Below are 13487 nucleotides of genomic sequence, written 5' to 3' on the forward strand. Positions count from 1 at the left end.
ATTCTGATGCTGGGAGGGATTGGGGGCAAGAGGAGAAGGGGACGACAGAGGATGAGATGGCTGCTTGGCATCACTGACTCGATGGACGTGAGTCTGAGTGAACACCGGGAGTTGGTGATGGACAGGGAGGCCTGGCGTGCTGCGATTCATGGGGTCGCAAAGAGTCGGACACGACTGAGCGACTGATCTGATCTGATCTGATAGTGGATTAAAACAAATTTAATACTCATTTAATATGTTATTTTTGCCTGTATAGCTTATATACAATTTTTACACTGGCATCTGTCTTAAACATAGGGCATTTGTCATTTAAGTAAATTGATTGTGAGGCCTTTTATAAAATAATCCTGTTGTGAAACTCCCCCACTGCCACCCCATCCCCACCCTGCCCCCAAATTATAACTTCTCAGACATAAAATCTGGCTGTATTTTTTAGTGTGTATCCTATATAGCTATTGATGCTATGATATTCCCTTCCTTGGAGTTAATAGTGGGAACCATGATTGATACAAAATTATCTTCTTTATGCTACCAAGGGACTTAACAGCATCATCTTCTAGTTCAGAAAATTATGATTATACATACCTTTCTTTCTTGCCTTTGATTAGGAAAGTATCCTAATTCTTCTAGGGACCTCAAAGCTATAGGAAAACTCAGGAAAAGGTTGTCAAAATTTCTGTTTAAAAACATTTTGAGTTTCAATTTATTTTCTTTTTCAAAGAAAACACACACTTTTTTTTCTTACTTTTAGAATTAGTTTATATTATTAATCTATAAATATTTAATTGAACTTTTGTATGTAATTGTGTTTCTTTTCAAAATTATTGTTTTTTAAATATTTCTTTGATGATGTTTAGAAAATGATCTTAAAAATCTTAAACATGTGACTATGTACACATGAATGTCTACAGGAAAATCTATACAATAATTTAGTTAACGACAATTATGTCGGTACTAGAATTACGGGAGATTTTAATTTTCTTCTTTGTTCTTTTGTTCCATAATATAATGCATTGTTTGTTAAAAAATAGCGTAAGTAAATGGAAAAAGAGTCAGTTCTAGACTTCTCTTGGTTTCTAGAAAGGGAAGTTGTGTATTTCTTTGAACTTCTAAATGCTTGTTTTCTTTTTAATTAAAGGGATGTAACAGATGATGAGTCCTTTGTTGATGAACTGAGAATTATATTACGGTTTTTTGCATCTGTCTTAATTCGAAGGATTCACAAGGTGTGTATTTATAATGAGAAACTTGGGAATTTCTATCCTATATGTTGGAGAAGGAAATGGCAACCCACTCCAGTATTCTTACCTGGAGAATCCCATGCACAGAAGAACCATGGGGTGGCAAAGAATTGTACATGACTGAAGCAACTTAGCATGCATACTATATGTATTTGTTTTGTTCTTCACCTTTAATTTTTTTAGATTAAGAGATAAATGGATTGCTATTGATTAATTGATCAATTTTGCTTTCTTTAATGTTTGGATGTCTTGGTTTTTAGAAATTATAGATAAAAAGACAACTGTAGAAAAAAAGTCATGTTCTTGTTAGATGAATTTACTGAATACATGGTAATGATTATGATGTTTTAAAAAAATTTCAAGCCATATTTTAAGGTTTTGTGTGTGTATATATATATACACACACACACACACACACACACACACACACACACACATATACACTTAACTTTGTTGGCTATAGACACAAATACTTGTCTACTGCTTTGTCAGTTCTATATATTGAACATAATGATAATAAATTAGTGATCTCTATCTCTGCCAGTAATAAAGGCAAATTCTTGTTAAATGTTGCTATACCTATTTGAGAAATGAGCAATAAAATCAACCACTATAGCAAACATATGCAAAAAATTATGAATAAGTACTTCACAAAAGAAAAATATAAAAGTGCTAATTAATATTTGAAAATATGTTGTCTTTTTGATGAGATACCATTCTTTTGTCTCTCAGGTTGGGAAAGAAAAAAGTGATAGTGTTTAGCAGTGGTGATTGTAGAGAAACAGGCAAAGCAAGTACACGTTCAAATTGATATAACTCTTACCCTGGAAGGGGGTTTGGTAATCTTTATTGAAAGACATAAAAATGTCTGTACTCTCAAATATAATTCCATTTTTTTAGTATATTTTAAAGAAATAGAGTGGAAACATGTATATTCAAAGATTCATTGTAGTATACCTTATAATAAGGAAGACTGAAAAGGAAAACTGATGTCCAATGACAAGATTGTTGGTTGGTTGAATATAGTACATGTTAACTATGAAATCCTTTCTATAGTTTTTATGATTACTTGCTTTCATTTAGCATAATGTTTGTGATTGTTTGTTTTCACTTTGCATAATATTTTTGAGGTCTATTCATGTTGTCCTGTTGTACCTGTATCAGTACTTATTCTTTTTTATGTCTGAATAGTATTCCATTGTATGGATACACCACATTTTGTTTGTCCATCTGTCAGTCAGTGGACATTTGGAATGTTTCCACCTTTTGGCTATTGTGAATAATGCCACCATAGGGTTTGTGTACAAGTTTTTTGTGGAGAGAATGTGTATGGAATATTTATTTTCGTTTCTCTTGATTTTACCTTCAAATGTAATTACTGGGTCAAATGGTTTATGTTTAAACCATTTTTTTGAGGAACTGTCAAAAGACTGTTTTTCTAAGTGCACCATTTTCCATTGCTACTAGCAGTGTATGAGTGTCTTGATTTCTCCACATCCTTGCCATAACTAATTATTATTTCACTTTTTGATTCTAACCATACTAATGGACGTGAAGTCGTATCTCACTGTGGCATTGATTTGCTTTTCCCTGTGGCTGATGGGGCTTCCATGATAGCTCAATTGGTAAAGAATCCACCTGCAATGCAGCAGACTCCCGTTCAATTCCTGGGTTGGGAAAATCCCTTGGAGAAGAGATAGGCTACCCACTCCAGTATTCTTGGGCTTCCTTTGTGGCTCAGCTGGTAAAAACTCTGCCTGCAATGTGGGAGACCTGGATTCGATCCCTGGGTTTGGAAGATCCCCTGGAGAAGGGAAAGGTTACCCACTCCAGTATTCTGGCCTGGAGAATTCCATGGACTGTCTAGTCCATGGGGTCGCATTGAGTCAGACATGACTGAGCGACTTTCACTTCACTTCATGGCTGATGATGTTGAGCATCTTCTTAGATGCTTATTGGCCATTTGTATATCTTTTTTTGGGAAAGAAATGTGTATTCAGATTTTTTGTCCATGTTTTAAACTGAGTTATTTGTCTTTTAATTACTGAGATGTAAGAGTTTATTATCTATTCTGGATATATTTCCTTCATCAGATATATGATTTCCAAATATTTTTTCCACTTTCTGGGTTTTTATGCTATATATTTTTTCTTTTCATTTTATCTGCATACTGTCCTGGAAGATAAGTGGGTCTTTATCATACTCATTTTGTAGAAAGTTAGTAATATTCTTTGTCAGAGTGTCAGAGGTAATTGATGGGCAGAGGATTAGGCCTGGGTCATGTTATTCCTAGTACAGTGTTCTATCCTTGGTAACATTGCCTGAATAATGTAACTTGGGGGTTTGGGGATAATGAAAATCATTTAAGGTCCACAGTGTTTTTTTTAAAATCGAAGTTTAGTGATAAACTCATTGTTTTATTCGTTTTGACTTTGACCTGAAGTCTCTAAAATAGAACTTGCAAGTGAAAATTTTCATGTGTGTTCTCAGAAGATGAGATTTTACAAAATATTTGAAAACAAAGACATCTTGTTTATTTGACAAATAATGGAACTAATTTATAATCACTAAGTACCAAGAGGGCAGGAGTAAATGAAGAGTAATGTTATTTTACAAAAAGGAATATTGCTAGCAGAAACATAGCCCCTTTTTGAACATGTTTGATATTCATAGCTGAAAGATACCTGTAAACTGCTCTGGGTTTTACTAGTAAATCACTAATATTGGGGGCTTATGAGTCATTACACTTAATAAATTTATCAGGCTGTAATGTTTTCCCTCTTCCTTAATGAGGAATTTAAAAAGGATTGGAAAGTTAACACAAAATAACACTGTTGGGATACAATTTTCTCATGCCTTTGATAAAGGGAGAATGTAATGTGTTGAGCTTTGTAATGGCTGATAACCCTGTTGAAGTCTAATAAACATGCTTTTTGGTGATTTACTGAATTCACAAGGCTTTTTTTTTTTCTTAAGTTATTTTATTTTCTGTCTCTTTCATGTGTATTCATGTATGCTTCTAATTCTCTCTTACTAACCTACCCTAGTCACTACAGTTTCCAATCTTTAAGTTGAAAATTGTCTGTGGGGAAAAATGAAACTTAGTATTATTCCAAAATAGAATGCTGCCATATATCTTGAAACCAGGATTTGTCTTATAATCTGAATGAAAAGTTTATTTTCAAGCAGCCTTAGTTAACACAAATTTATAACCTCAAAGGAATGATAAGCTGCTTGACGTTTTTTTTCTTGAATACATTTAGAACAAATACATTAAAGAAATAAGTCAAGAATAAAGACACTAATTTCATGAGAAAAATTTAGTGTATAAGGTATGTTTTCATTATCGTGGTAGTAAAACTGTCTGAAGTTATAATCAATATGGTCTAAGACTGTATAGTGCTTTTAAATTATATTTTTGAAAGATTCCTAATACAACTAATTTTTTTAAAATTTTTAATTGAAGGATAATTGCTTTACACTATTGTGTTGATTTCTGCCAAACATCAACATGAATCAGCCCTAGGTATACGTGTGTCCCCTTCCTCTTGATATCCCATCCATATCCCACCCTTCTAGGTTGTTGCAGAGCCCCGGTTTGAGTTTCCTGAGTCATATAGCAAATTCCCATTGGCTGTCTAATTCACATATGGAAGTGGATATGTTCGGAGAAGGAAATGGCAACCCACTCCAGTGTTCTTGTCTAGAGAATCCTGTGGACATAGGAGCCTGGTGGGCTGCTGTCCATAGGGTCGCACAGTCAGACATGACTGAAGTGACTTAGCAGCAGCAGCAGCAGTGTATATGTTTCCATGTTACTCTGTCCATCTGCCCCACCCTCTCCTTTCTTCCCCAGACCATAAGTCTTTCTCCATGTCTGTGTCTCCATTGCTGCCCTGCAAATAGGTTCAGCAGTACTCTTTCTAATTCCATATATATGTGTTAATACATGATATTTGTTTTTCTCTTTCTGACTTACTTCATTCAATACAGCTAATTTTTAAGATCTTATGTTCCAATGTCTTAAATACAGTGTTCCTGCCATTATAACTTAGAGATAAATTATTTTAAAAGTTTTTATTTTAATGTTGAATTTTTCTAGGTGGATATTCCATCTATTATCACCAAGAAACTATTAAAAGCAGCAATGAAGCATATAGAAGTGATTGTTAAAGCCAGTCAGAAAGGTAATACAATTTCCTGCTCCGAAATTTGAGTGATTTTGTTTTTATATGGCAACTTTCATCCTAAATATCTGAATACTGATAAATTAAGTGATATATTCATAAATGCTGTGAGAGTTTTGTTTCAACTGAAATCCTTTTCAGTAATTTATTAATAATACAAGTGATTGTGTGAACTCAAGAATCTATGAAAATTAAAGTACAATCATTAATTGTTAGATATATTATTGATGAACCTTATCCTTTTTTTTTTTTTTTTTTGAATGGATCCTTTGCCCTCGTTACTTCCTCTGTGGTATCTCTCACATGTCTTCTCTCCTTTTTCCTTAATGATTTCAATTTGACCTAGCTTATCCTGTACACTGTTACTATGTTAATTTCACAATACCACAATCCTGTTACCTCCCTACTTTAAAAAAAAAGTAGTGACTGCTTGTAGAGTCAAAACTGTCTTATATTTAAATCCTTTCCTATGTAGTTAAGTTGTTTGATCTTGTCCTTCAATATGTATTATACTTTAGCCAGGATGACCTCTTTTCAGTTTCTCACATACATCCTGGGCTTTATACTGTCATGATGTATAAGTAATATATATTCATCAAATGTTTGCTGATTGAACAAATGAAATCTTCCTTTGGGGCTTTTCTTACTCTTAGATCAAGCTGAAATATACTTTTTAAGCAAAATTACTTATATGCTCTATATTTAGTTCTTTGTGAGACTGGTAATTACCATGTGTGGTATTCCTCTTCTGGAAATTACCAGTAAGTATTAGCAGTCCAAAACATCTCAGTAGTCTTGCAGCAAAGATATAGCTTTAACTTTGTATAACCTGGAACATCCTAGACTCATTTGAGCGTGGAACCAATTTTCCCTTCTCATAACATCAATTCATATAATCACAATATATTTGAGGAAATTGTGTTCTAGGTAGAGTGGAAGTTAAATTATTAGTTTATTTGTCATTTGGTATAAATCATTCCTCAGGTACAAGAACCAGTTCAGATTGCATGTTTAAACTCTTGTGTTTTTGTCTTATATAACAATTAAGAAGTTTTAGCTTCAATGTAGTTTAAAAGTAGAAAAGTTTAAATATGTGTAATTTAAATGTTAAACAAAAAAAAAATTAACTTTTAAAATTGTTGTCCTGTCACTGGCAAAATCATACCAGAAAATTGTAGCCATTCCATTAAGGCTACTTTACTGTCAGAAAAAAATATGGAAAATGTGTTTTTTTAATTAGTAAATTTTAGTTTTTAGAGTAGTTTTAAGTTTATAGAAAAATTGAGCAGATATTTTGGAGATTCCCGTATATTTCCCCCCTTCCCAATTGTTAACGCCTTGCCTTGGTTGGTACATTTGTTACAGTTGATATGCCAGTATTGATACATTATTAATCAAGTCCATAGTTTTCATTAGGGTTTTACTCTTCTTGTACATTCTGCGGATTTTGACAAATGCTTAATGCCATGTATTTATCATCACAGTATCATACTGAGTGTTTCACTGCCCCCATAGCCCCTGTGTTTCACCTGTTTATCCCTCTCTCTTTCCTTCAGGAACTCCTGACTACCACTGATCTTTTTACTCTTTCTACAGTTTTTCCAAATGTCATAATGTCATAAATTCCATAAATGGAATCATACTGTAGCCTTTCCAGACTGCTTTCTTTCATTTAGAATTATGCATTTAAGGGTTCTCCATGTCTTCTGTGGCTGGATAACTGATTTCTTTTTAGTGCTCAATTACATTCTGTTGTCTAGATGTACTACAGTTATCCATTCACTTTTTCAAGGACATCTTGGTCACTTGTTTGCAAGTTTTTGTGTGGGAAAATTATTTTTAATATGGTCTTAATATTGTTATAAAGACAAACACTTTGAACTCAGGATATGAATAAATTGACTCATCTTTTTACTTTTAGTTGAATCAATCAGTTTAATAAAATCTCCAAGTTGTTTTGTTTCTGAGAGTGCTGAAATTTATCCTTGAGTCTTTGCAAGAGAAGGGTTGCTAGTTTGCTACCACTATTCATATAAAAAATGGTCCTCAATTACAAAATCAACATAAAATGCTAGATTGGATTCATTAATGACATTGTATTAGTAATTAATGAAGTCCATAAAATTAAAAGACCTAAGTATTAGGAGGATTCCAGTTTGTCCAAAGGTTCTGGTGTTCTAAATGTTATAACGGTGAATTAGACTTGTAAGAAGATTTTCAGGGTTTTGATTTTTCTTCTCTTTCATGCATGCATTTGTTTTCTAAATATTTTTGGCTACACAATTTTGTATACTCAGGAAGTACTTAAAGGTTAACCTCCTTTATCCATATACATTTTTACTCTCTTGGTGTTCTCTCCTTATCTGCTTCTTGAGAGTAGGAATTACAAAGAGGTTTTCTATGTAATTACTTCTGTCATCCTTAGACACATTGAAAATATATACATTAGAAGCCTTGGTTTAATTTAAATTCAGTAGTAGTTGAAGGGCTTTATTATATCAGTCTTTGATCCTAAAGAAATCTTTTTGTCATGGATTCTGAAAATTTCCTTTCATGGTCTGAAAACTGTCCATTGATTAGGTAGGAGGTATACTGGTGATTAGTGGGGTTTAATTCATACCCTGTTTTTCAACATCTGTATTTTGCTTGTACTTGTATTAAGGTTCTCTTCCTCCATATGTTTTTATCTTCTGCCTGATTTTTAAATTCTTTCATTAGCTAAGACTACAAAAATCTCACATCTGAGTAGAGTCCAGTCTAGTGATTCAATTTATATATTATATATAAATGCTTAATCACATCAAATATTATAATTACTGGTGCATTTTACATGGAATCTTTTCAATGTCATCTATTTAATAACTGTTTCCTGAGGGGGAAACTGAGGTTCAAAGGGATTATATTATTTAAGATCATCAGTTAATAAGTAGAACTGGAGTTTAGCATAGCTTAGTCTTCTTATTTTAAATTCCTGTTTATGATATAAATTTTTAAAAGACCTGTACCCTGAATACTTGGGGCAGAATGCTTGGTAAACAACTGTATAATTATCAAATAAAATGCTTGAACATGGTTTGTATGAAAACCACATCCATCTTTGTCAGTCCTGCTTTTGTACCTCTGGTGCGGATAACATTCGTTTACATTCTTAGTTCTCACACCTTTGGAATGTATATATTGGCTTTTTTTTTTTTTTGGTGAATGTGCTTGCATTCTCTCAATAAAAATAGAAGTAAATAGTATAAAGTAAATGCCATTGAATTAGAGTTAAGATTCCCTTCACAGACTTCATGATTTTAAAACTTGGCCCGGAGTGCAGATAGGGGAAAACATGACTTCTTTTTCTCCTGCTCTTTTGACGTCTGTAGAAAAGGATTGGCAATACTATTATTCTTAAGTTTTGAAGTATTAGTTTAGTGCTCGGCCTTTAAGAAAACCTTTTGTTCGTGTAACTTTTATCATCAGTTAACATAGTAGGTAATCTAACTTCATGGACTTCCACTGTATACAGCTGTATACCTTTTCTGTCCTATACTATGGGCAGAAGATGCAGAACTTAACCAAGGAAGCCTGTTTCTGTACTATAATTAGTTTGAAGGGTTACCTGATTGATTTTGATGTGAAAGAAGAAATAATAGAGAGCTTTAAGAAGGATTTTTTAATACTTGCAGAGGATGAATAAGATGTAATGTTTGTTAACAAAAGCTTTGTGTGTGCTGGAAGATGTTTCATTTAGTTTTTTCCATTTAAAAATTTTGCTTTTAATATAATTTGTAATGACCTGGGTTTAAAATTTTGTTCACCAAGGGTGAAAGGGCTTTTTTATCAATTCATTTTGAATAAATTAAAAACTTCCAGCAAAGAGGAAAATTACCTTCTTTACACTCTTTTTTTTTGGAAAAGTTTACCAGTAGAATACATACTGGGAAGAAAGAAAGGTTAAAAAAGGAATGGCTGTGTTAAATTATTTTCTGTTTGTTAGTGGAAATGGCTGAAGTTATTTAATGCTGTTAACTTCTTCCAATGTTTATTTCTTATTTGTATTTATAGTAGAAAATACAGAGTTTTTACAGCAAGCTGCTTTAGAAGAATATGGTCCAGAGCTTCATGTGGCTTTGAGGAGTCGAAGAGATGAATTACATTATTTAAGGAAACTTACCGAACTACTTTTTCCTTATATTTTACCTCCTAAAGCAACAGACTGCAGGTATAAATAAGACTGGAAAATGTCATAGCAGTATTTACGTACCATGCCATGTGTATATCGCTGTTTTTGATCATAATAGGAATACACTAAAACTTGAGGTTATCCTATGATATGAAAAATTTTCCATTTAAGAAATATAATTTATCAGGTCTTAAAATGCCGTTTTAGGCACTGAATGTTCATGATATGTTGTATTGCTAACAGTTTTTTCCTAGAAACTGATCTTGGGAAATCAAAGATACACATAAAAATTAAGTTTCTTACTTGATATCATTATACTGTGTTGCATTCTTGGTGTTTCTTTGAAAAGACATGCAGAAACACTTTGGACAAATTATACAGCTAAGTTTGAAAAGTATAGTTAAAGGTCATTTAGTCCATCCAGTCTCCCTTGTTCCTGCAAGAGCATGTTTAGATTATTCCATAAAGTTCCTTTGTTGCTCTTATCTTTATGATCCTTAGAGATAAGGACCATGGCTTATTTTATTTATTTACTTAATTGAATTATAGTTAGGGTATAGTACTATTTTCCGGAGAAGGCAATGGCACCCCACTCCAGTACTCTTGCCTGGAAAATCCCATGGACAGAGGAGCCTGGTAGGCTGCAGTCCATGGGGTCGCTAAGAGTCGGACACAACTGAGTGACTTCATTTTCACTTTCCACTTTCATGCATTAGAGAAGGAAATGGCAACCCACTTCAGTGTTCTTGCCTGGAGAATCCGAGGGACGGGGGAGCCTGGTAGGCTGCCGTCCATTGGGTCGCAAAGAGTCGGATACGACTGAAGTGACTTAGCAGCAGCAGCAGCAGCATAGTACTATTTTCAGGTAACATACTGCTTCAGTATTTTCATATACTACACTCTGTTTAGTGAAAGAAAGTGAAAGTGAAGTCGCTGAGTCGTGTCCAACTCCTTGCGACCCCATGGACTGTAGCCTACCAGCTTCCTGCATCCATGGGATTTTCCAGGCAAGAATACTGCAGTGGGTTGCCATTGCCTTCTCCAGGAGATCTTCCCAACTCAGGGATTGAACCTTGGTCTCCCACATTGGAGGCAGACGCTTTACTGTCTGAGCCACCAGGAAAGTACTCTATTTAGAGTTATTATAAAATAATAGCTATATTTCTCTGTGCTGTACAGTACATCCAACCATGGCTTATTCTTAGTGGTACACTTTAAATATTACTTTATTTTAAATTTAAAGTATTTTAAATAAAATAGTTTAAAAATGGTTTTATTAATTTAAATATTATAATCACACAGTAATTATACTATTAAAATTAGTTTTATTAATTTTTTATATGTAACATTGTAATATTCTGAGGTAGAATTTTTCTAATGCTTACTCAAGTTCCTCCTGCCAAGGAAATGCTTTTTCCCTCTTAATAGTATTCCTTTTAACCAGTTAAGAAATCCAGGTGTGGTCTCTGAACTAGTAGTGTGAGCATTAGTTGGTGGCTTGTTAGAGATGGCAGACTCTCAGGGCAGACCCCAGACCTCCTGAGTCATAGTCATATTAACAGGATTCCCACGTGAGAGCTGATGTAAATCACTAAATATGTACAATATTGTTCTTTTTTCCAGATCGCTGACCTTACTTTTAAGAGAGATTCTCTCTGGTTCGGTGTTCCTCCCTTCTTTGGATTTCCTAGCTGATCCAGTAAGATGTAAAAAAATTTTTTTCTTTAATTGTGATAAGATGCATATAAAGTAAAATTTACCATCTTAAATTACATGTACAGTTCAGTGGTATTAAGTACATTCACATTGTTGAGCAACCATCACCAATGCTTGTCTCCAGAACTCTTTTTATCTTATAAAATTGAAACTCTGTACCCATATAAACAGTAATTCTCCATTCCTCCTAATGCCTGGCAACTCTACTTCCTGACTCTGTTTTCTGTCTCTATGAACTTGACTACTCTGGTTACCTTAGATTAGTGGAATGATGCAGCATCTGGCTTATTTTACATAGTATAATATCATCAAGGTTCATTCATGTTGTAGCATATATCAGAATTCCCTTTCTTTTCAAGGCTGAGTAGTATTTCATTATAGATATATGTCACATTTTGTTCATTCATATATTGATGGATAGGTGAGTTGCTTTTACTTTTGATCCAGTAAAATTTTGAAGAAATAGGGATAATTTATAAGCATTTTGAATGCCAAAGTCAGAGTAACTTTTCTTTTTCCATTTCCACAAAAGTTGAGAACCCTGTATTGTAGATTTTTTTAAAAGTTCTTCTATGTTACAAAAGTACAGATGCTTTTTGCCACTGCTCTGTTTTGTCATTTTTCCAGAAACTTTCATAATCTGATAGAAGCTTTCAGAATTCAGGGCAGAATACACTAATGAAATTATTTTGATCTATGTTTATTATTTTCCATTAGGATACTGTGAATCATTTGCTTATCATCTTCATAGATGACAATCCAGTGAGTATTAAACACGTTAGAAAATATTTCAGATTGCATTGAAGTTTGACATATACCTGTACAATCAAATGACACTTGACTGAATTAATTTTCTCTTCAAAGCCTGAAAAAGCGACTGAACCGCCTTCCCCTTTAGTTCCATTCTTGCAAAAATTTGCAGAACCTAGAAATAAAAAACCATCTGTAAGTATTTTCAGAAATAACTTATTACTTTTGATATAAACAATTTTATCACGTATTTATATAGCTCTAACTTACTCTTCCTCATGTTGTATCAAGGTGCTGAAGTTAGAATTGAAGCAAATCAGAGAGCAGCAAGATCTCTTGTTTCGGTTTATGAACTTTCTGAAACAAGAAGGAGCAGTGCACGTGTTGCAGATTTGTCTGACTGTGGGTGAGGCTTACCTGTGTACTTTACTAAAGTCATTGTTAAACTTTGTCATATACTTGACTATTTAGATCAGCTCTGATGTTGTAGTTGCCAGTGTCTACTCCTTTCCACATTGGAACATAATCTATAATGGACTACAACCAAATCCTCTTAGCAGAAAAAAAAAAACTACTAAAAATTTAGAGTAATGAAATTGTGTTAAAGACCTGGTCATGAGCATTTTGTCACAGTTTTTGTTAAGAATTATTTTGATTAAGTAATCAAATATAAAAATGTTCTATTTTGACTAGAAGTTCTATAACATCTTGTGCCATTGGATTTTGAGGCACTGTATGGACTCTGAAAAGATTAGTTTTTCTAATGCACCTAATTTTTTTTAATATATAATGAAAAAAAATTGAGGTGTAATTTACACAGTGAAACAAATAGAATTTAAATATACAATTGCTCTAACAAATCTGCAGTCCATATAACGTACACCTTTACTGAGATCAGGAACATTTCCATCACCCTAGAAGGTTCCCTGAGAGCCCTTCCCAACTGATCCTTTCCTGCTCCCACTCCTGCCAAAGCAGTCACTGATCTCGTTTCTTTCACCACAGATTAGTTTTTCCTGTACAGTTTCCTTATATAGATGGAAGCTCATAGTATGTACTTTTGGGGCCTGACTTCATTGATTCAGGATGATGCTTTTTAAGATTGATTCATGTTATTGTGTAGATGAGTAGTTTGTTCTTTTTTATTGCAAAGTAGTGTTCTTTTGTATGAGGGTACCACACTATTCATTCTCCTCGTAAATGGGTATCTAGACTGCTTCCACTCTTGGGCTATTATGAATAAAGCTGCTGTGCACATTCTTGTACAGGGCTTTCTCTTGAGCATATATTTAATAACTAGAAGTAGAATTGCTGTGTTACAAGGTAGATATTTGTTTAATTTTATAAAAAGCTGCCAAATTGTTTTCCAGAGGGTTGTATGTACTATTTTACTCCACCAGCAGTGAAAGAGAGTTCTGGTTGTAC

The 13487-nt window shown here is 33.5% G+C and overlaps 1 protein-coding gene across 5 annotated transcripts in view; it reads left to right on the forward strand.

Moving 5' to 3' along the window:
- The window catches only part of SNX14 (sorting nexin 14), an 84216-nt gene that overhangs the window by 25646 nt on the left and 45083 nt on the right, over positions 1-13487 (forward strand). For 2 of the 5 annotated variants that reach the window (XM_024996711.2, NM_001191536.1), the window contains 7 exon segments: positions 1139-1226; positions 5344-5428; positions 9479-9635; positions 11220-11295; positions 12030-12074; positions 12177-12257; positions 12354-12468. In XM_024996711.2, coding sequence (XP_024852479.1) covers positions 1139-1226; positions 5344-5428; positions 9479-9635; positions 11220-11295; positions 12030-12074; positions 12177-12257; positions 12354-12468 — 647 coding nt within the window. 5 annotated transcript variants of the gene reach the window in all.

The sequence above is a fragment of the Bos taurus genome, chromosome 9, assembly GCF_002263795.3.
Source record: "Bos taurus isolate L1 Dominette 01449 registration number 42190680 breed Hereford chromosome 9, ARS-UCD2.0, whole genome shotgun sequence".
NCBI classification, from domain to species: Eukaryota; Metazoa; Chordata; class Mammalia; order Artiodactyla; family Bovidae; genus Bos; species Bos taurus.